Raw genomic sequence first — 24,850 nt, 5'->3', positions numbered from 1 at the left:
ACGTATATTAGTAGTGTCCTGAGTCGGGATTGCTAAAAAACCAACCCATTTTGTGATCTGATGTTTCCCTGGGGAGTTACACCCAAGCATATCTTAGAATTTGCAGAAAAACTCAATTCAACCAGAACGTTTTCTTTTGAACCAAAGCTCAGATTCCAAAAACAAACATATATTAGTAGTGTCCTGAGTCGGGAATGCTAAAAAACCACTCCATTTTGTGATCTGATGTTTCCCTGGGGAGTTACACCCAAGTATATCTTAGAATTTGCAGAAAAAATCAATTCAACCAGAACATGTTACTTTTGAACCAAAGCTCAGATTCGAAAAACAAACGTATATTAGTAGTGTCCTGAGTCAGGAATGCTAAAAAACCAACCCATTTTGTGATCTGATGTTTCCCTGGGGAGTTACACCCAAGTATATCTTAGAATTTGCAGAAAAACTCAATTCAACCAGAACGTGTTACTTTTGAACCAAAGCTCAGATTCGAAAAACAAACGTATATTCGTAGTGTCCTGAGTCGGGAATGCTAAAAAACCAGCCAATTTTGTGATCTGATGTTTCCCTGGGGAGTTACACCCAAGTATATCTTAGAATTTGCAGAAAAACTCAATTGAACCAGAACGTGTAACTTTTGAACCAAAGCTCAGATTCGAAAAACAAACGTATATTAGTAGTGTCCTGAGTCGGGAATGCTAAAAAACCAGCCAATTTTGTGATCTGATGTTTCACTGGGGAGTTACACCCAAGTATATCTTAGAATTTGCAGAAAAACTCAATTGAACCAGAACGTGTAACTTTTGAACCAAAGATCAGATTCGAAAAACAAACGTATATTAGTAGTGTCCTGAGTCGGGAATGCTAAAAAACCACTCCATTTTGTGATCTGATGTTTCCCTGGGGAGTTACACCCAAGTATACCTTAGAATTTGCAGAAAAACTCAATTCAACCAGAACGTGTTACTTTTGAACCAAAGATCAGATTCGAAAAACAAACGTATATTAGTAGTGTCCTGAGTGGGGAATGCTAAAAAACCAACCCATTTTGTGATCTGATGTTTCCCTGGGGAGTTACACCCAAGTATATCTTAGAATTTGCAGAAAAACTCAATTCAACCAGAACGTGTTACTTTTGAACCAAAGCTCAGATTCGAAAAACATACGTATATTAGTAGTGTCCTGAGTCGGGAATGCTAAAAAACCAACCCATTTTGTGATCTGATGTTTCCCTGGGGAGTTACACCCAAGTATATCTTAGAATTTGCAGAAAAACTCAATTCAACCAGAACGTGTAACTTTTGAACCAAAGCCCAGATTCGAAAAACAAACGTATATTAGTAGTGTCCTGAGTCGGGAATGCTAAAAAACCAACCCATTTTGACATCTGATGTTTCCCTGGGGAGTTAAACCCAAGTATATCTTAGAATTTGCAGAAAAACTCAATTCAACCAGAACGTGTTACTTTTGAACCAAAGCTCAGATTCGAAAAACAAACGTATATTAGTAGTGTCCTGAGTTGGGATTGCTAAAAAACCAACCCATTTTGTGATCTGATGTTTCCCTGGGGAGTTACACCCAAGCATATCTTAGAATTTGCAGAAAAACTCAATTCAACCAGAACGTTTTCTTTTGAACCAAAGCTCAGATTCGAAAAACAAACATATATTAGTAGTGTCCTGAGTCGGGAATGCTAAAAAACCAACCCATTTTGTGATCTGATGTTTCCCTGGGGAGTTACACCCAAGTATATCTTAGAATTTGCAGAAAAACTCAATTCAACCAGAACGTGTTACTTTTGAACCAAAGCTCAGATTCGAAAAACAAACGTATATTCGTAGTGTCCTGAGTTGGGAATGCTAAAAAACCAACCCATTTTGTGATCTGATGTTTCCCTGGGGAGTTACACCCAAGTATATCTTAGAATTTGCAGAAAAACTCAATTCAACCAGAACGTGTTACTTTTGAACCAAAGCTCAGATTCGAAAAACAAACGTATATTCGTAGTGTCCTGAGTCGGGAATGCTAAAAAACCAACCCATTTTGTGATCTGATGTTTCCCTGGGGAGTTACACCCAAGCATATCTTAGAATTTGCAGAAAAACTCAATTCAACCAGAACGTTTTCTTTTGAACCAAAGCTCAGATTCGAAAAACAAACATATATTAGTAGTGTCCTGAGTCGGGAATGCTAAAAAACCAACCCATTTTGTGATCTGATGTTTCCCTGGGGAGTTACACCCAAGTATATCTTAGAATTTGCAGAAAAACTCAATTCAACCAGAACGTGTTACTTTTGAACCAAAGCTCAGATTCGAAAAACAAACGTATATTAGTAGTGTCCTGAGTTGGGATTGCTAAAAAACCAACCCATTTTGTGATCTGATGTTTCCCTGGGGAGTTACACCCAAGCATATCTTAGAATTTGCAGAAAAACTCAATTCAACCAGAACGTTTTCTTTTGAACCAAAGCTCAGATTCGAAAAACAAACGTATATTAGTAGTGTCCTGAGTCGGGAATGCTAAAAAACCAACCCATTTTGTGATCTGATGTTTCCCTGGGGAGTTACACCCAAGCATATCTTAGAATTTGCAGAAAAACTCAATTCAACCAGAACGTTTTCTTTTGAACCAAAGCTCAGATTTGAAAAACAAACATATATTAGTAGTGTCCTGAGTCGGGAATGCTAAAAAACCAACCCATTTTGTGATCTGATGTTTCCCTGGGGAGTTACACCCAAGCATATCTTAGAATTTGCAGAAAAACTCAATTCAACCAGAACGTTTTCTTTTGAACCAAAGCTCAGATTCCAAAAACAAACATATATTAGTAGTGTCCTGAGTCGGGAATGCTAAGAAACCACTCCATTTTCTGATCTGATGTTTCCCTGGGGAGTTACACCCAAGTATATCTTAGAATTTGCAGAAAAAATCAATTCAACCAGAACATGTTACTTTTGAACCAAAGCTCAGATTCGAAAAACAAACGTATATTAGTAGTGTCCTGAGTCAGGAATGCTAAAAAACCACTCCATTTTGTGATCTGATGTTTCCCTGGGGAGTTACACCCAAGTATATCTTAGAATTTGCAGAAAAACTCAATTCAACCAGAACGTGTTACTTTTGAACCAAAGCTCAGATTCGAAAAACAAACGTATATTCGTAGTGTCCTGAGTTGGGAATGCTAAAAAACCAACCCATTTTGTGATCTGATGTTTCCCTGGGGAGTTACACCCACGTATATCTTAGAATTTGCAGAAAAACTCAATTCAACCAGAACGTGTTAGTTTTGAACCAAAGCTCAGATTCGAAAAACAAACGTATATTAGTAGTGTCCTGAGTCGGGAATGCTAAAAAACCAACCCATTTTGTGATCTGATGTTTCCCTGGGGAGTTACACCCAAGTATATCTTAGAATTTGCAGAAAAACTCAATTCAACCAGAACGTGTTACTTTTGAACTAAAGCTCAGATTCGAAAAACAAACGTATATTAGTAGTGTCCTGAGTCGGGAATGCTAAAAAACCAGCCAATTTTGTGATCTGATGTTTCCCTGGGGAGTTACACCCAAGTATATCTTAGAATTTGCAGAAAAACTCAATTGAACCAGAACGTGTAACTTTTGAACCAAAGATCAGATTCGAAAAACAAACGTATATTAGTAGTGTCCTGAGTCGGGAATGCTAAAAAACCACTCCATTTTGTGATCTGATGTTTCCCTGGGGAGTTACACCCAAGTATATCTTAGAATTTGCAGAAAAACTCAATTCAACCAGAACGTGTTACTTTTGAACTAAAGCTCAGATTCGAAAAACAAACGTATATTAGTAGTGTCCTGAGTCGGGAATGCTAAAAAACCAGCCCATTTTGTGATCTGATGTTTCCCTGGGGAGTTACACCCAAGTATATCTTAGAATTTGCAGAAAAACTCAATTCAACCAGAACGTGTTACTTTTGAACCAAAGCTCAGATTCGAAAAACAAACGTATATAAGTAGAGTCCTGAGTCGGGAATGCTAAAAAACCAACCCATTTTGAGATCTGATGTTTCCCTGGGGAGTTAAACCCAAGTATATCTTAGAATTTGCAGAAAAACTCAATTCAACCAGAACGTGTTACTTTTGAACCAAAGCTCAGATTCGAAAAACAAACGTATATTAGTAGTGTCCTGAGTCGGGATTGCTAAAAAACCAACCCATTTTGTGATCTGATGTTTCCCTGGGGAGTTACACCCAAGCATATCTTAGAATTTGCAGAAAAACTCAATTCAACCAGAATGTTTTCTTTTGAACCAAAGCTCAGATTCGAAAAACAAACATATATTAGTAGTGTCCTGAGTCGGGAATGCTAAAAAACCAACCCATTTTGAGATCTGATGTTTCCCTGGGGAGTTACACCCAAGCATATCTTAGAATTTGCAGAAAAACTCAATTCAACCAGAACGTGTTACTTTTGAACCAAAGCTCAGATTCGAAAAACAAACGTATATTAGTAGTGTCCTGAGTCGGGATTGCTAAAAAACCAACCCATTTTGTGATCTGATGTTTCCCTGGGGAGTTACACCCAAGCATATCTTAGAATTTGCAGAAAAACTCAATTCAACCAGAACGTTTTCTTTTGAACCAAAGCTCAGATTCGAAAAACAAACATATATTAGTAGTGTCCTGAGTCGGGAATGCTAAAAAACCAACCCATTTTGTGATCTGATGTTTCCCTGGGGAGTTACACCCAAGCATATCTTAGAATTTGCAGAAAAACTCAATTCAACCAGAACGTTTTCTTTTGAACCAAAGCTCAGATTCCAAAAACAAACATATATTAGTAGTGTCCTGAGTCGGGAATGCTAAAAAACCACTCCATTTTGTGAACTGATGTTTCCCTGGGGAGTTACACCCAAGTATATCTTAGAATTTGCAGAAAAAATCAATTCAACCAGAACATGTTACTTTTGAACCAAAGCTCAGATTCGAAAAACAAACGTATATTAGTAGTGTCCTGAGTCAGGAATGCTAAAAAAACCAACCCATTTTGTGATCTGATGTTTCCCTGGGGAGTTACACCCAAGTATATCTTAGAATTTGCAGAAAAACTCAATTCAACCAGAACGTGTTACTTTTGAACCAAAGCTCAGATTCGAAAAACAAACGTATATTCGTAGTGTCCTGAGTTGGGAATGCTAAAAAACCAACCCATTTTGTGATCTGATGTTTCCCTGGGGAGTTACACCCACGTATATCTTAGAATTTGCAGAAAAACTCAATTGAACCAGAACGTGTAACTTTTGAACCAAAGCTCAGATTCGAAAAACAAACGTATATTAGTAGTGTCCTGAGTTGGGAATGCTAAAAAACCACTCCATTTTGTGATCTGATGTTTCCCTGGGGAGTTACACCCAAGTATATGTTAGAATTTGCAGAAAAACTCAATTCAACCAGAACGTGTTACTTTTGAACTAAAGCTCAGATTCGAAAAACAAACGTATATTACTAGTGTCCTGAGTGGGGAATGCTAAAAAACCAACGCATTTTGTGATCTGATGTTTCCCTGGGGAGTTACACCCAAGTATATCTTAGAATTTGCAGAAAAACTCAATTGAACCAGAACGTGTAACTTTTGAACCAAAGATCAGATTCGAAAAACAAACGTATATTAGTAGTGTCCTGAGTCGGGAATGCTAAAAAACCACTCCATTTTGTGATCTGATGTTTCCCTGGGGAGTTACACCCAAGTATATCTTAGAATTTGCAGAAAAACTCAATTGAACCAGAACGTGTTACTTTTGAACTAAAGCTCAGATTCGAAAAACAAACGTATATTACTAGTGTCCTGAGTGGGGAATGCTAAAAAACCAACCCATTTTGTGATCTGATGTTTCCCTGGGGAGTTACACCCAAGTATATCTTAGAATTTGCAGAAAAACTCAATTCAACCAGAACGTGTTACTTTTGAACCAAAGCTCAGATTCGAAAAACATACGTATATTAGTAGTGTCCTGAGTCGGGAATGCTAAAAAACCACTCCATTTTGTGATCTGATGTTTCCCTGGGGAGTTACACCCAAGTATATCTTAGAATTTGCAGAAAAACTCAATTCAACCAGAACGTGTTAGTTTTGAACCAAAGCTCAGATTCGAAAAACAAACGTATATTAGTAGTGTCCTGAGTCGGGAATGCTAAAAAACCAACCCATTTTGTGATCTGATGTTTCCCTGGGGAGTTACACCCACGTATATCTTAGAATTTGCAGAAAAACTCAATTCAACCAGAACGTGTTACTTTTGAACCAAAGCTCAGATTCGAAAAACAAACGTATATTAGTAGTGTCCTGAGTCGGGAATGCTAAAAAACCAGCCAATTTTGTGATCTGATGTTTCCCTGGGGAGTTACACCCAAGTATATCTTAGAATTTGCAGAAAAACTCAATTGAACCAGAACGTGTAACTTTTGAACCAAAGCTCAGATTTGAAAAACATACGTATATTAGTAGTGTCCTGAGTCGGGAATGCTAAAAAACCAACCCATTTTGTGATCTGATGTTTCCCTGGGGAGTTACACCCAAGTATATCTTAGAATTTGCAGAAAAACTCAATTCAACCAGAACGTGTAACTTTTGAACCAAAGCCCAGATTCGAAAAACAAACGTATATTAGTAGTGTCCTGAGTCGGGAATGCTAAAAAACCAGCCCATTTTGTGATCTGATGTTTCCCTGGGGAGTTACACCCAAGTATATCTTAGAATTTGCAGAAAAACTCAATTCAACCAGAACGTGTTACTTTTGAACCAAAGCTCAGATTCGAAAAACAAACGTATATAAGTAGAGTCCTGAGTCGGGAATGCTAAAAAACCAACCCATTTTGAGATCTGATGTTTCCCTGGGGAGTTAAACCCAAGTATATCTTAGAATTTGCAGAAAAACTCAATTCAACCAGAACGTGTTACTTTTGAACCAAAGCTCAGATTCGAAAAACAAACGTATATTAGTAGTGTCCTGAGTCGGGATTGCTAAAAAACCAACCCATTTTGTGATCTGATGTTTCCCTGGGGAGTTACACCCAAGCATATCTTAGAATTTGCAGAAAAACTCAATTCAACCAGAATGTTTTCTTTTGAACCAAAGCTCAGATTCGAAAAACAAACATATATTAGTAGTGTCCTGAGTCGGGAATGCTAAAAAACCAACCCATTTTGAGATCTGATGTTTCCCTGGGGAGTTACACCCAAGCATATCTTAGAATTTGCAGAAAAACTCAATTCAACCAGAACGTGTTACTTTTGAACCAAAGCTCAGATTCGAAAAACAAACGTATATTAGTAGTGTCCTGAGTCGGGATTGCTAAAAAACCAACCCATTTTGTGATCTGATGTTTCCCTGGGGAGTTACACCCAAGCATATCTTAGAATTTGCAGAAAAACTCAATTCAACCAGAACGTTTTCTTTTGAACCAAAGCTCAGATTCGAAAAACAAACATATATTAGTAGTGTCCTGAGTCGGGAATGCTAAAAAACCAACCCATTTTGTGATCTGATGTTTCCCTGGGGAGTTACACCCAAGCATATCTTAGAATTTGCAGAAAAACTCAATTCAACCAGAACGTTTTCTTTTGAACCAAAGCTCAGATTCCAAAAACAAACATATATTAGTAGTGTCCTGAGTCGGGAATGCTAAAAAACCACTCCATTTTGTGAACTGATGTTTCCCTGGGGAGTTACACCCAAGTATATCTTAGAATTTGCAGAAAAAATCAATTCAACCAGAACATGTTACTTTTGAACCAAAGCTCAGATTCGAAAAACAAACGTATATTAGTAGTGTCCTGAGTCAGGAATGCTAAAAAAACCAACCCATTTTGTGATCTGATGTTTCCCTGGGGAGTTACACCCAAGTATATCTTAGAATTTGCAGAAAAACTCAATTCAACCAGAACGTGTTACTTTTGAACCAAAGCTCAGATTCGAAAAACAAACGTATATTCGTAGTGTCCTGAGTTGGGAATGCTAAAAAACCAACCCATTTTGTGATCTGATGTTTCCCTGGGGAGTTACACCCACGTATATCTTAGAATTTGCAGAAAAACTAGAACCTCTCCGGCTTCGAGGGGAGGGGCTGCCGCCGTCGGGAGCTAAGTAAAGCTCCTGCCAGGACTCTGGTTCGTATATCTTATAAGATCTATAGATATCTCTCCTTTCTGGCAGAAAGGGGCAGGGAGAAGGTCAGTCGTTAGGATCTCTTTGTAATTCATAGCTTTTTTTTTCTGCTGTGAATGGAGAAGAGGTTCAACATTAGCTGAGCCTTTACTCCGGCCAGTTTTCCGCGCTGCTTTTTTTTGCAGCCTAGGCAGATTGCCTCCCCCCCAGGACAAAACTAAGCTATTTAAAAGCCAATTCGGGCGGGGAACATTCCCGAGGAACTTTCTCTATTACTATTTAAAATACCAGCTTCAATCTCGCAAAAGGCTCCCTCTCTTCTTTTTTTAACTGCGTCACAAGATGGCGATCTCGTAGCTTTTGTGTTTGATCTGACGCAGCTAACTGACCCTACCCTCCTGAAGGCTTCTCCGTACTAATTGCTAAAAGATTATCTGAGGGGAGCACAGACTTTGATTTTTGGCTCGCTGGATTCTCTTATTTTTATTCTGGAATGGCTCCCAAACTTAGACAGAAGCGCCTCCTTAATAATATATCTCCCAAAAATGCCATGAAGCCGCTACCCTTGTTTCCTACACCCTCCACGGGAGATTTGCTAACACAAGAATTCCTTCTTAAAACGCTTAATGATTTCAGACAGGAGATTAATCAACTGATTTCGGATTTATCTGATGAATTTGATGCTAAAATTGCTCAGGCAAAGCAGGATATAATCGGGGTAATGACAGTCATGACAGATTATATTGCTGAAACGGAGGACAAATTGGAACTTTTGGAAGAAAGTAACCTTAATCTGATATCAAAAATTCAAACGTTAGAACAGGAAATTGAATCTGCACAAAAAGAAATTGTCAAATTAAATTATAACAAGTCTGCCTTTGCTATACGTGTTAGAGGGCTGCGTGAAAACCAACAGGAGAATTTGAAACAGACATTCTTTGAGGCTTTCAGCCGCTTGGTGGGAAGTCCGGGACTTAACTTTGATTGGCAGATTCAAAGAATTTACCGCCAGAATTCCTGGGTAGCAAAACAGCGACAGCTTCCGAGGGACATAATAATATACTTTACTACAAGGGAATCTAGAAATGAGATAACACAGAGGCTCTACGGAAAGAGGTTGAGAATTGACGGGGACGACTTGATTGTTTTTAAGGAAATACCATTTCAAATGTTAAGATCAAGGAGACAGTATGCTTTCTTAACCGAAGAACTCAGAAACTCTCAGATTTCATATAGATGGGAAGTCCCAGCTGGTATTACAGTTACATTTGGCGACCAAAAACACCGCATTAACTCTGTCTGTGAAGCCCGAAAATTTTACTACGAGACCCTGAAGGCGGGACTTCCTGATTCATCCGGATCTGGGGAGAGACAGGGAGAAGGAGAAGACAAACAGCGAGACACGTGGTTACAAGGTGGAGCGTGTTGCTTTTCTCTTCCGGAAGGGCAGAAGACTAAAGAATAAAGACTAGCGATGTTTTTAAAGCTTTATGATTTCCGTCTGGGATAAAATGGAAAAGTGGCATATCGATGATGAGACATGGAGACTGAAAGAAGCGTTGCTGATTGGGGACATATATTGTACAGAAATTTTGTTTGAACTCTAACTTTAATTGCGCATGAACTATTCTTTTAGGTGAAGAGAGCGGAAATTGTGATCTTTTTGAGTTGTGGTTTGGGACAAACGGAGTTGGGAGGTGCGTGGGAGAGGGAAGGGCAGCGAAAGTTTAATTAGATTACATGGGGCTAGAACGTAAGCTGATGTTTGTTTGAGTTGCTATATTAATATAAGGTTAAGAAAGTTTGGTCGGAGAATCTTCAGGAAAGTGGAGTAAATATGGGAGGAGCAACGAATATGGATAAAATATATATGTGGATATGGATAAAGGCAGGGTGGAAGGTAAAAAATTTATATGTGGAGGTGGGTAAGGATAGAAAGGGAGGTGTTGGAAATGAAAAATGAAAGAAGTATTTGAGTTAATGGTGTTATAGAAAGGTTTGGATACTTGGATAAAAAAGGAGATAAATTAAAGGTTTGAATAGATAGACAAAGCAAGGAGATTTTTAGTTGGGGAATTCTAACTGATCAACTTACCTGGCTCTAATATAGTTTGAAACCCTGCAAGTAGTAAAATAATCGAAATTTGGAATGAGTCACATTGATTAAGATTTATAGATAATGGGAAGCTGTGGTAACGTAGTGGGCTTATGACCCTTTTTGTTTCTTTCTCCTTTTTGTGTGTGAGTGTGGGTGTTTTTTTTTTTATTATTTCTTATTTTCTACTATTTTTCCTTTTTCTTTTTGGCTACTTTTATCTTACTTTTTTTAAATTTTAAAGTTAGTTGGCCTTATTATACTTAAATGCTTGTTAAAGAATTATGCCGGGCATGGGACCTGCGAAGCCGTAAGGGGGTTAGGGAGGGGGGATTATAGGGGGGAGGGGGGAGGGTGGAATTACAGTTTCAATCCTTAGAACAATAAGAATTCACTTGTGTACTGCCGTTTTTTTTTTTCTTTTTCTTTTTTTCTTTTTCTACTTTTATTGTAAAAAACAAATTGAATTGTATGGATACACCAAAGTGGGGAGAAGAGGGAAAGAGAAGGGAGAAGTAAAGAGGGAGTGAGAGGGAATGTAAGGAGGGTAAATGGAGGGAGGGGGAGATGTCTGAGGGGGAAGGGAAGTAGAAGAGGGGAATGTTGGAGGGGTGAAAGGAAAGTTGGAGGGGGAAGAGAGGGTGTATGGGGGAATGAAGTGTTATGTTGGGGGGTTTTTTTTTTTTTTCCTTTTTTCTTTGCACAGTATATAAGTGATTGTACAAAATGAAAATGAAAATGAAAATGAAATAAAATATTTAAAACCAGAATTTGCAGAAAAACTCAATTGAACCAGAACGTGTAACTTTTGAACCAAAGCTCAGATTCGAAAAACAAACGTATATTAGTAGTGTCCTGAGTTGGGAATGCTAAAAAACCACTCCATTTTGTGATCTGATGTTTCCCTGGGGAGTTACACCCAAGTATATGTTAGAATTTGCAGAAAAACTCAATTCAACCAGAACGTGTTACTTTTGAACTAAAGCTCAGATTCGAAAAACAAACGTATATTACTAGTGTCCTGAGTGGGGAATGCTAAAAAACCAACGCATTTTGTGATCTGATGTTTCCCTGGGGAGTTACACCCAAGTATATCTTAGAATTTGCAGAAAAACTCAATTGAACCAGAACGTGTAACTTTTGAACCAAAGATCAGATTCGAAAAACAAACGTATATTAGTAGTGTCCTGAGTCGGGAATGCTAAAAAACCACTCCATTTTGTGATCTGATGTTTCCCTGGGGAGTTACACCCAAGTATATCTTAGAATTTGCAGAAAAACTCAATTGAACCAGAACGTGTTACTTTTGAACTAAAGCTCAGATTCGAAAAACAAACGTATATTACTAGTGTCCTGAGTGGGGAATGCTAAAAAACCAACCCATTTTGTGATCTGATGTTTCCCTGGGGAGTTACACCCAAGTATATCTTAGAATTTGCAGAAAAACTCAATTCAACCAGAACGTGTTACTTTTGAACCAAAGCTCAGATTCGAAAAACATACGTATATTAGTAGTGTCCTGAGTCGGGAATGCTAAAAAACCACTCCATTTTGTGATCTGATGTTTCCCTGGGGAGTTACACCCAAGTATATCTTAGAATTTGCAGAAAAACTCAATTCAACCAGAACGTGTTAGTTTTGAACCAAAGCTCAGATTCGAAAAACAAACGTATATTAGTAGTGTCCTGAGTCGGGAATGCTAAAAAACCAACCCATTTTGTGATCTGATGTTTCCCTGGGGAGTTACACCCACGTATATCTTAGAATTTGCAGAAAAACTCAATTCAACCAGAACGTGTTACTTTTGAACCAAAGCTCAGATTCGAAAAACAAACGTATATTAGTAGTGTCCTGAGTCGGGAATGCTAAAAAACCAGCCAATTTTGTGATCTGATGTTTCCCTGGGGAGTTACACCCAAGTATATCTTAGAATTTGCAGAAAAACTCAATTGAACCAGAACGTGTAACTTTTGAACCAAAGCTCAGATTTGAAAAACATACGTATATTAGTAGTGTCCTGAGTCGGGAATGCTAAAAAACCAACCCATTTTGTGATCTGATGTTTCCCTGGGGAGTTACACCCAAGTATATCTTAGAATTTGCAGAAAAACTCAATTCAACCAGAACGTGTAACTTTTGAACCAAAGCCCAGATTCGAAAAACAAACGTATATTAGTAGTGTCCTGAGTCGGGAATGCTAAAAAACCACTCCATTTTGTGATCTGATGTTTCCCTGGGGAGTTACACCCAAGTATATCTTAGAATTTGCAGAAAAACTCAATTGAACCAGAACGTGTTACTTTTGAACCAAAGCTCAGATTCGAAAAACAAACGTATATTAGTAGTGTCCTGAGTCGGAAATGCTAAAAAACCACTCCATTTTGTGATCTGATGTTTCCCTGGGGAGTTACACCCAAGTATATCTTAGAATTTGCAGAAAAACTCAATTCAACCAGAACGTGTTAGTTTTGAACCAAAGCTCAGATTCGAAAAACAAACGTATATTAGTAGTGTCCTGAGTCGGGAATGCTAAAAAACCAACCCATTTTGTGATCTGATGTTTCCCTGGGGAGTTACACCCACGTATATCTTAGAATTTGCAGAAAAACTCAATTCAACCAGAACGTGTTACTTTTGAACCAAAGCTCAGATTCGAAAAACAAACGTATATTAGTAGTGTCCTGAGTCGGGAATGCTAAAAAACCAGCCAATTTTGTGATCTGATGTTTCCCTGGGGAGTTACACCCAAGTATATCTTAGAATTTGCAGAAAAACTCAATTGAACCAGAACGTGTAACTTTTGAACCAAAGCTCAGATTCGAAAAACAAACGTATATTAGTAGTGTCCTGAGTCGGGAATGCTAAAAAACCACTCCATTTTGTGATCTGATGTTTCCCTGGGGAGTTACACCCAAGTATATCTTAGAATTTGCAGAAAAACTCAATTCAACCAGAACGTGCTACTTTTGAACTAAAGCTCAGATTCGAAAAACAAACGTATATTAGTAGTGTCCTGAGTCGGGAATGCTAAAAAACCAGCCAATTTTGTGATCTGATGTTTCCCTGGGGAGTTACACCCAAGTATATCTTAGAATTTGCAGAAAAACTCAATTGAACCAGAACGTGTAACTTTTGAACCAAAGATCAGATTCGAAAAACAAACGTATATTAGTAGTGTCCTGAGTCGGGAATGCTAAAAAACCACTCCATTTTGTGATCTGATGTTTCCCTGGGGAGTTACACCCAAGTATATCTTAGAATTTGCAGAAAAACTCAATTCAACCAGAACGTGCTACTTTTGAACTAAAGCTCAGATTCGAAAAACAAACGTATATTAGTAGTGTCCTGAGTCGGGAATGCTAAAAAACCAGCCAATTTTGTGATCTGATGTTTCCCTGGGGAGTTACACCCAAGTATATCTTAGAATTTGCAGAAAAACTCAATTGAACCAGAACGTGTAACTTTTGAACCAAAGATCAGATTCGAAAAACAAACGTATATTAGTAGTGTCCTGAGTCGGGAATGCTAAAAAACCACTCCATTTTGTGATCTGATATTTCCCTGGGGAGTTACACCCAAGTATATCTTAGAATTTGCAGAAAAACTCAATTCAACCAGAACGTGTTACTTTTGAACTAAAGCTCAGATTCGAAAAACAAACGTATATTAGTAGTGTCCTGAGTCGGGAATGCTAAAAAACCAGCCCATTTTGAGATCTGATGTTTCCCTGGGGAGTTACACCCAAGTATATCTTAGAATTTGCAGAAAAACTCAATTGAACCAGAACGTGTAACTTTTGAACCAAAGCTCAGATTCGAAAAACAAACGTATATTAGTAGTGTCCTGAGTCGGGAATGCTAAAAAACCACTCCATTTTGTGATCTGATGTTTCCCTGGGGAGTTACACCCAAGTATATCTTAGAATTTGCAGAAAAACTCAATTCAACCAGAACGTGTTACTTTTGAACTAAAGCTCAGATTCGAAAAACAAACATATATTACTAGTGTCCTGAGTGGGGAATGCTAAAAAACCAACCCATTTTGTGATCTGATGTTTCCCTGGGGAGTTACACCCAAGTATATCTTAGAATTTGCAGAAAAACTCAATTCAACCAGAACGTGTTACTTTTGAACCAAAGCTCAGATTCGAAAAACAAACGTATATTAGTAGTGTCCTGAGTCGGGAATGCTAAAAAACCACTCCATTTTGTGATCTGATGTTTCCCTGGGGAGTTACACCCAAGTATATCTTAGAATTGCAGAAAAACTCAATTCAACCAGAACGTGTTAGTTTTGAACCAAAGCTCAGATTCGAAAAACAAACGTATATTAGTAGTGTCCTGAGTCGGGAATGCTAAAAAACCAACCCATTTTGTGATCTGATGTTTCCCTGGGGAGTTACACCCACGTATATCTTAGAATTTGCAGAAAAACTCAATTCAACCAGAACGTGTTACTTTTGAACCAAAGCTCAGATTCGAAAAACAAACGTATATTAGTAGTGTCCTGAGTCGGGAATGCTAAAAACCAGCCAATTTTGTGATCTGATGTTTCCCTGGGGAGTTACACCCAAGTATATCTTAGAATTTGCAGAAAAACTCAATTGAACCAGAACGTGTAACTTTTGAACCAAAGCTCAGATTCGAAAAACAAACGTATATTAGTAGTGTCCTGAGTCGGGAATGCTAAAAAACCACTCCATTTTGTGATCTGATGTTTCCCTGGGGAGTTACACCCAAGTATATCTTAGAATTTGCAGAAAAACTCAATTCAACCAGAACGTGTTACTTTTGAACTAAAGCTCAGATTCGAAAAACAAACGTATATTAGTAGTGTCCTGAGTCGGGAATGCTAAAAAACCAGCCAATTTTGTGATCTGATGTTTCCCTGGGGAGTTACACCCAAGTATATCTTAGAATTTGCAGAAAAACTCAATTGAACCAGAACGTGTAACTTTTGAACCAAAGCTCAGATTCGAAAAACAAACGTATATTAGTAGTGTCCTGAGTCGGGAATGCTAAAAAACCACTCCATTTTGTGATCTGATGTTTCCCTGGGGAGTTACACCCAAGTATATCTTAGAATTTGCAGAAAAACTCAATTCAACCAGAACGTGTTACTTTTGAACTAAAGCTCAGATTCGAAAAACAAACATATATTACTAGTGTCCTGAGTGGGGAATGCTAAAAAACCAACCCATTTTGTGATCTGATGTTTCCCTGGGGAGTTACACCCAAGTATATCTTAGAATTTGCAGAAAAACTCAATTCAACCAGAACGTGTTACTTTTGAACCAAAGCTCAGATTCGAAAAACAAACGTATATTAGTAGTGTCCTGAGTCGGGAATGCTAAAAAACCACTCCATTTTGTGATCTGATGTTTCCCTGGGGAGTTACACCCAAGTATATCTTAGAATTTGCAGAAAAACTCAATTCAACCAGAACGTGTTAGTTTTGAACCAAAGCTCAGATTCGAAAAACAAACGTATATTAGAAGTGTCCTGAGTCGGGAATGCTAAAAAACCAACCCATTTTGTGATCTGATGTTTCCCTGGGGAGTTACACCCAAGTATATCTTAGAATTTGCAGAAAAACTCAATTGAACCAGAACGTGTAACTTTTGAACCAAAGCTCAGATTCGAAAAACAAACGTATATTAGTAGTGTCTTGAGTCGGGAATGCTAAAAAACCACTCCATTTTGTGATCTGATGTTTCCCTGGGGAGTTACACCCAAGTATATCTTAGAATTTGCAGAAAAACTCAATTGAACCAGAACGTGTAACTTTTGAACCAAAGCTCAGATTCGAAAAACAAACGTATATTAGTAGTGTCCTGAGTCGGGAATGCTAAAAAACCACTCCATTTTGTGATCTGATGTTTCCCTGGGGAGTTACACCCAAGTATATCTTAGAATTTGCAGAAAAACTCAATTCAACCAGAACGTGTTACTTTTGAACTAAAGCTCAGATTCGAAAAACAAACATATATTACTAGTGTCCTGAGTGGGGAATGCTAAAAAACCAACCCATTTTGTGATCTGATGTTTCCCTGGGGAGTTACACCCAAGTATATCTTAGAATTTGCAGAAAAACTCAATTCAACCAGAACGTGTTACTTTTGAACCAAATCTCAGATTTGAAAAACATACGTATATTAGTAGTGTCCTGAGTCGGGAATGCTAAAAAACCAACCCATTTTGTGATCTGATGTTTCCCTGGGGAGTTACACCCAAGTATATCTTAGAATTTGCAGAAAAACTCAATTCATCCAGAACGTGTAACTTTTGAACCAAAGCCCAGATTCGAAAAACAAACGTATATTAGTAGTGTCCTGAGTCGGGAATGCTAAAAAACCAACCCATTTTGAGATCTGATGTTTCCCTGGGGAGTTAAACCCAAGTATATCTTAGAATTTGCAGAAAAACTCAATTCAACCAGAACGTGTAACTTTTGAACCAAAGCTCAGATTCGAAAAACAAACGTATATTAGTAGTGTCCTGAGTCGGGAATGCTAAAAAACCACTCCATTTTGTGATCTGATGTTTCCCTGGGGAGTTACACCCAAGTATATCTTAGAATTTGCAGAAAAACTCAATTCAACCACAACGTGTTAGTTTTGAACCAAAGCTCAGATTCGAAAAACAAACGTATATTAGTAGTGTCCTGAGTCGGGAATGCTAAAAAACCAACCCATTTTGTGATCTGATGTTTCCCTGGGGAGTTACACCCACGTATATCTTAGAATTTGCAGAAAAACTCAATTCAACCAGAACGTGTTACTTTTGAACCAAAGCTCAGATTCAAAAAACAAACGTATATTAGTAGTGTCCTGAGTCGGGAATGCTAAAAAACCAGCCAATTTTGTGATCTGATGTTTCCCTGGGGAGTTACACCCAAGTATATCTTAGAATTTGCAGAAAAACTCAATTCAACCAGAACGTGTTACTTTTGAACTAAAGCTCAGATTCGAAAAACAAACGTATATTAGTAGTGTCCTGAGTCGGGAATGCTAAAAAACCAGCCAATTTTGTGATCTGATGTTTCCCTGGGGAGTTACACCCAAGTATATCTTAGAATTTGCAGAAAAACTCAATTGAACCAGAACGTGTAACTTTTGAACCAAAGATCAGATTCGAAAAACAAACGTATATTAGTAGTGTCCTGAGTCGGGAATGCTAAAAAACCACTCCATTTTGTGATCTGATGTTTCCCTGGGGAGTTACACCCAAGTATATCTTAGAATTTGCAGAAAAACTCAATTCAACCAGAACGTGTTACTTTTGAACTAAAGCTCAGATTCGAAAAACAAACATATATTACTAGTGTCCTGAGTGGGGAATGCTAAAAAACCAACCCATTTTGTGATCTGATGTTTCCCTGGGGAGTTACACCCAAGTATATCTTAGAATTTGCAGAAAAACTCAATTCAACCAGAACGTGTTACTTTTGAACCAAAGCTCAGATTCGAAAAACAAACGTATATTAGTAGTGTCCTGAGTCGGGAATGCTAAAAAACCACTCCATTTTGTGATCTGATGTTTCCCTGGGGAGTTACACCCAAGTATATCTTAGAATTGCAGAAAAACTCAATTCAACCAGAACGTGTTAGTTTTGAACCAAAGCTCAGATTCGAAAAACAAACGTATATTAGTAGTGTCCTGAGTCGGGAATGCTAAAAAACCAACCCATTTTGTGATCTGATGTTTCCCTGGGGAGTTACACCCACGTATATCTTAGAATTTGCAGAAAAACTCAATTCAACCAGAACGTGTTACTTTTGAACCAAAGCTCAGATTCGAAAAACAAACGTATATTAGTAGTGTCCTGAGTCGGGAATGCTAAAAAACCAGCCAATTTTGTGATCTGATGTTTCCCTGGGGAGTTACACCCAAGTATATCTTAGAATTTGCAGAAAAACTCAATTGAACCAGAACGTGTAACTTTTGAACCAAAGCTCAGATTCGAAAAACAAACGTATATTAGTAGTGTCCTGAGTCGGGAATGCTAAAAAACCACTCCATTTTGTGATCTGATGTTTCCCTGGGGAGTTACACCCAAGTATATCTTAGAATTTGCAGAAAAACTCAATTCAACCAGAACGTGTTACTTTTGAACTAAAGCTCAGATTCGAAAAACAAACGTATATTAGTAGTGTCCTGAGTCGGGAATGCTAAAAAACCAGCCAATTTTGTGATCTGATGTTTCCCTGGGGAGTTACACCCAAGTATATCTTAGAATTTGCAGAAAAACTCAATTGAACCAGAACGTGTAACTTTTGAACCAAAGCTCAGATTCGAAAAACAAACGTATATTAGTAGTGTCCTGAGTCGGGAATGCTAAAAAACCAGCCAATTTTGTGATCTGATGTTTCCCTGGGGAGTTACACCCAAGTATATCTTAGAATTTGCAGAAAAACTCAATTCAACCACAACGTGTTAGTTTTGAACCAAAGCTCAGATTCGAAAAACAAACGTATATTAGTAGTGTCCTGAGTCGGGAATGCTAAAAAACCAACCCATTTTGTGATCTGATGTTTCCCTGGGGAGTTACACCCACGTATATCTTAGAATTTGCAGAAAAACTCAATTCAACCAGAACGTGTTACTTTTGAACCAAAGCTCAGATTCAAAAAACAAACGTATATTAGTAGTGTCCTGAGTCGGGAATGCTAAAAAACCAGCCAATTTTGTGATCTGATGTTTCCCTGGGGAGTTACACCCAAGTATATCTTAGAATTTGCAGAAAAACTCAATTCAACCAGAACGTGTTACTTTTGAACTAAAGCTCAGATTCGAAAAACAAACGTATATTAGTAGTGTCCTGAGTCGGGAATGCTAAAAAACCAGCCAATTTTGTGATCTGATGTTTCCCTGGGGAGTTACACCCAAGTATATCTTAGAATTTGCAGAAAAACTCAATTGAACCAGAACGTGTAACTTTTGAACCAAAGATCAGATTCGAAAAACAAACGTATATTAGTAGTGTCCTGAGTCGGGAATGCTAAAAAACCACTCCATTTTGTGATCTGATGTTTCCCTGGGGAGTTACACCCAAGTATATCTTAGAATTTGCAGAAAAACTCAATTCAACCAGAACGTGTTACTTTTGAACTAAAGCTCAGATTCGAAAAACAAACATATATTACTAGTGTCCTGAGTGGGGAATGCTAAAAAACCAACCCATTTTGTGATCTGATGTTTCCCTGGGGAGTTACACCCAAGTATATCTTAGAATTTGCAGAAAAACTCAATTCAACCAGAACGTGTTACTTTTGAACCAAAGCTCAGATTCGAAAAACAAACGTATATTAGTAGTGTCCTGAGTCGGGAATGCTAAAAAACCACTCCATTTTGTGATCTGATGTTTCCCTGGGGAGTTACACCCAAGTATATCTTAGAATTTGCAGAAAAACTCAATTCAACCAGAACGTGTTAGTTTTGAACCAAAGCTCAGATTCGAAAAACAAACGTATATTAGAAGTGTCCTGAGTCGGGAATGCTAAAAAACCAACCCATTTTGTGATCTGATGTTTCCCTGGGGAGTTACACCCAAGTATATCTTAGAATTTGCAGAAAAACTCAATTGAACCAGAACGTGTAACTTTTGAACCAAAGCTCAGATTCGAAAAACAAACGTATATTAGTAGTGTCTTGAGTCGGGAATGCTAAAAAACCACTCCATTTTGTGATCTGATGTTTCCCTGGGGAGTTACACCCAAGTATATCTTAGAATTTGCAGAAAAACTCAATTGAACCAGAACGTGTAACTTTTGAACCAAAGCTCAGATTCGAAAAACAAACGTATATTAGTAGTGTCCTGAGTCGGGAATGCTAAAAAACCACTCCATTTTGTGATCTGATGTTTCCCTGGGGAGTTACACCCAAGTATATCTTAGAATTTGCAGAAAAACTCAATTCAACCAGAACGTGTTACTTTTGAACTAAAGCTCAGATTCGAAAAACAAACATATATTACTAGTGTCCTGAGTGGGGAATGCTAAAAAACCAACCCATTTTGTGATCTGATGTTTCCCTGGGGAGTTACACCCAAGTATATCTTAGAATTTGCAGAAAAACTCAATTCAACCAGAACGTGTTACTTTTGAACCAAATCTCAGATTTGAAAAACATACGTATATTAGTAGTGTCCTGAGTCGGGAATGCTAAAAAACCAACCCATTTTGTGATCTGATGTTTCCCTGGGGAGTTACACCCAAGTATATCTTAGAATTTGCAGAAAAACTCAATTCATCCAGAACGTGTAACTTTTGAACCAAAGCCCAGATTCGAAAAACAAACGTATATTAGTAGTGTCCTGAGTCGGGAATGCTAAAAAACCAACCCATTTTGAGATCTGATGTTTCCCTGGGGAGTTAAACCCAAGTATATCTTAGAATTTGCAGAAAAACTCAATTCAACCAGAACGTGTAACTTTTGAACCAAAGCTCAGATTCGAAAAACAAACGTATATTAGTAGTGTCCTGAGTCGGGAATGCTAAAAAACCACTCCATTTTGTGATCTGATGTTTCCCTGGGGAGTTACACCCAAGTATATCTTAGAATTTGCAGAAAAACTCAATTCAACCACAACGTGTTAGTTTTGAACCAAAGCTCAGATTCGAAAAACAAACGTATATTAGTAGTGTCCTGAGTCGGGAATGCTAAAAAACCAACCCATTTTGTGATCTGATGTTTCCCTGGGGAGTTACACCCACGTATATCTTAGAATTTGCAGAAAAACTCAATTCAACCAGAACGTGTTACTTTTGAACCAAAGCTCAGATTCAAAAAACAAACGTATATTAGTAGTGTCCTGAGTCGGGAATGCTAAAAAACCAGCCAATTTTGTGATCTGATGTTTCCCTGGGGAGTTACACCCAAGTATATCTTAGAATTTGCAGAAAAACTCAATTCAACCAGAACGTGTTACTTTTGAACTAAAGCTCAGATTCGAAAAACAAACGTATATTAGTAGTGTCCTGAGTCGGGAATGCTAAAAAACCAGCCAATTTTGTGATCTGATGTTTCCCTGGGGAGTTACACCCAAGTATATCTTAGAATTTGCAGAAAAACTCAATTGAACCAGAACGTGTAACTTTTGAACCAAAGATCAGATTCGAAAAACAAACGTATATTAGTAGTGTCCTGAGTCGGGAATGCTAAAAAACCACTCCATTTTGTGATCTGATGTTTCCCTGGGGAGTTACACCCAAGTATATCTTAGAATTTGCAGAAAAACTCAATTCAACCAGAACGTGTTACTTTTGAACTAAAGCTCAGATTCGAAAAACAAACATATATTACTAGTGTCCTGAGTGGGGAATGCTAAAAAACCAACCCATTTTGTGATCTGATGTTTCCCTGGGGAGTTACACCCAAGTATATCTTAGAATTTGCAGAAAAACTCAATTCAACCAGAACGTGTTACTTTTGAACCAAAGCTCAGATTCGAAAAACAAACGTATATTAGTAGTGTCCTGAGTCGGGAATGCTAAAAAACCACTCCATTTTGTGATCTGATGTTTCCCTGGGGAGTTACACCCAAGTATATCTTAGAATTGCAGAAAAACTCAATTCAACCAGAACGTGTTAGTTTTGAACCAAAGCTCAGATTCGAAAAACAAACGTATATTAGTAGTGTCCTGAGTCGGGAATGCTAAAAAACCAACCCATTTTGTGATCTGATGTTTCCCTGGGGAGTTACACCCACGTATATCTTAGAATTTGCAGAAAAACTCAATTCAACCAGAACGTGTTACTTTTGAACCAAAGCTCAGATTCGAAAAACAAACGTATATTAGTAGTGTCCTGAGTCGGGAATGCTAAAAAACCAGCCAATTTTGTGATCTGATGTTTCCCTGGGGAGTTACACCCAAGTATATCTTAGAATTTGCAGAAAAACTCAATTGAACCAGAACGTGTAACTTTTGAACCAAAGCTCAGATTCGAAAAACAAACGTATATTAGTAGTGTCCTGAGTCGGGAATGCTAAAAAACCACTCCATTTTGTGATCTGATGTTTCCCTGGGGAGTTACACCCAAGTATATCTTAGAATTTGCAGAAAAACTCAATTCAACCAGAACGTGTTACTTTTGAACTAAAGCTCAGATTCGAAAAACAAACGTATATTAGTAGTGTCCTGAGTCGGGAATGCTAAAAAACCAGCCAATTTTGTGATCTGATGTTTCCCTGGGGAGTTACACCCAAGTATATCTTAGAATTTGCAGAAAAACTCAATTGAACCAGAACGTGTAACTTTTGAACCAAAGCTCAGATTCGAAAAACAAACGTATATTAGTAGTGTCCTGAGTCGGGAATGCTAAAAAACCAGCCAATTTTGTGATCTGATGTTTCCCTGGGGAGTTACACCCAAGTATATCTTAGAATTTGCAGAAAAACTCAATTCAACCACAACGTGTTAGTTTTGAACCAAAGCTCAGATTCGAAAAACAAACGTATATTAGTAGTGTCCTGAGTCGGGAATGCTAAAAAACCAACCCATTTTGTGATCTGATGTTTCCCTGGGGAGTTACACCCACGTATATCTTAGAATTTGCAGAAAAACTCAATTCAACCAGAACGTGTTACTTTTGAACCAAAGCTCAGATTCAAAAAACAAACGTATATTAGTAGTGTCCTGAGTCGGGAATGCTAAAAAACCAGCCAATTTTGTGATCTGATGTTTCCCTGGGGAGTTACACCCAAGTATATCTTAGAATTTGCAGAAAAACTCAATTCAACCAGAACGTGTTACTTTTGAACTAAAGCTCAGATTCGAAAAACAAACGTATATTAGTAGTGTCCTGAGTCGGGAATGCTAAAAAACCAGCCAATTTTGTGATCTGATGTTTCCCTGGGGAGTTACACCCAAGTATATCTTAGAATTTGCAGAAAAACTCAATTGAACCAGAACGTGTAACTTTTGAACCAAAGATCAGATTCGAAAAACAAACGTATATTAGTAGTGTCCTGAGTCGGGAATGCTAAAAAACCACTCCATTTTGTGATCTGATGTTTCCCTGGGGAGTTACACCCAAGTATATCTTAGAATTTGCAGAAAAACTCAATTCAACCAGAACGTGTTACTTTTGAACTAAAGCTCAGATTCGAAAAACAAACATATATTACTAGTGTCCTGAGTGGGGAATGCTAAAAAACCAACCCATTTTGTGATCTGATGTTTCCCTGGGGAGTTACACCCAAGTATATCTTAGAATTTGCAGAAAAACTCAATTCAACCAGAACGTGTTACTTTTGAACCAAAGCTCAGATTCGAAAAACAAACGTATATTAGTAGTGTCCTGAGTCGGGAATGCTAAAAAACCACTCCATTTTGTGATCTGATGTTTCCCTGGGGAGTTACACCCAAGTATATCTTAGAATTGCAGAAAAACTCAATTCAACCAGAACGTGTTAGTTTTGAACCAAAGCTCAGATTCGAAAAACAAACGTATATTAGTAGTGTCCTGAGTCGGGAATGCTAAAAAACCAACCCATTTTGTGATCTGATGTTTCCCTGGGGAGTTACACCCACGTATATCTTAGAATTTGCAGAAAAACTCAATTCAACCAGAACGTGTTACTTTTGAACCAAAGCTCAGATTCGAAAAACAAACGTATATTAGTAGTGTCCTGAGTCGGGAATGCTAAAAAACCAGCCAATTTTGTGATCTGATGTTTCCCTGGGGAGTTACACCCAAGTATATCTTAGAATTTGCAGAAAAACTCAATTGAACCAGAACGTGTAACTTTTGAACCAAAGCTCAGATTCGAAAAACAAACGTATATTAGTAGTGTCCTGAGTCGGGAATGCTAAAAAACCACTCCATTTTGTGATCTGATGTTTCCCTGGGGAGTTACACCCAAGTATATCTTAGAATTTGCAGAAAAACTCAATTCAACCAGAACGTGTTACTTTTGAACTAAAGCTCAGATTCGAAAAACAAACGTATATTAGTAGTGTCCTGAGTCGGGAATGCTAAAAAACCAGCCAATTTTGTGATCTGATGTTTCCCTGGGGAGTTACACCCAAGTATATCTTAGAATTTGCAGAAAAACTCAATTGAACCAGAACGTGTAACTTTTGAACCAAAGCTCAGATTCGAAAAACAAACGTATATTAGTAGTGTCCTGAGTCGGGAATGCTAAAAAACCACTCCATTTTGTGATCTGATGTTTCCCTGGGGAGTTACACCCAAGTATATCTTAGAATTTGCAGAAAAACTCAATTCAACCAGAACGTGTTACTTTTGAACTAAAGCTCAGATTCGAAAAACAAACATATATTACTAGTGTCCTGAGTGGGGAATGCTAAAAAACCAACCCATTTTGTGATCTGATGTTTCCCTGGGGAGTTACACCCAAGTATATCTTAGAATTTGCAGAAAAACTCAATTCAACCAGAACGTGTTACTTTTGAACCAAAGCTCAGATTCGAAAAACAAACGTATATTAGTAGTGTCCTGAGTCGGGAATGCTAAAAAACCACTCCATTTTGTGATCTGATGTTTCCCTGGGGAGTTACACCCAAGTATATCTTAGAATTTGCAGAAAAACTCAATTCAACCAGAACGTGTTAGTTTTGAACCAAAGCTCAGATTCGAAAAACAAACGTA

At 37.9% G+C, this 24,850-nt stretch overlaps 1 protein-coding gene across 1 annotated transcript; it reads left to right on the top strand.

Annotated features, from left to right (window-relative positions):
- Window positions 1–8,509: 8,509 nt before the first annotated feature.
- LOC148042222 (uncharacterized) lies at window positions 8,510–10,398 on the top strand. The gene is made up of 2 exons (XM_087703125.1): window positions 8,510–9,893; window positions 9,943–10,398. The coding sequence occupies exon 1, from the start codon at window positions 8,634–8,636 to the stop codon at window positions 9,603–9,605; it is 972 nt and encodes a 323-aa protein (XP_087559251.1). The 5' UTR covers window positions 8,510–8,633; the 3' UTR covers window positions 9,606–9,893; window positions 9,943–10,398.
- The last annotated feature ends 14,452 nt before the right edge of the window (window positions 10,399–24,850 follow it).

Source organism: Thamnophis sirtalis, unplaced genomic scaffold, assembly GCF_051295495.1.
Source record: "Thamnophis sirtalis isolate CommonGarterSnake01/CBP01778 unplaced genomic scaffold, rThaSir2_p1.2 scaffold_24, whole genome shotgun sequence".
Taxonomy (NCBI): domain Eukaryota; kingdom Metazoa; phylum Chordata; class Lepidosauria; order Squamata; family Natricidae; genus Thamnophis; species Thamnophis sirtalis.
This window is presented reverse-complemented; position numbering and strand designations above follow the sequence as displayed.

Coding starts and splice junctions, on each gene's coding strand:
- LOC148042222 (XM_087703125.1), top strand. CDS start 8,634: ATGGCTCCCAAACTTAGACAGAAGCGCCTCCTTAATAATATATCTCCC.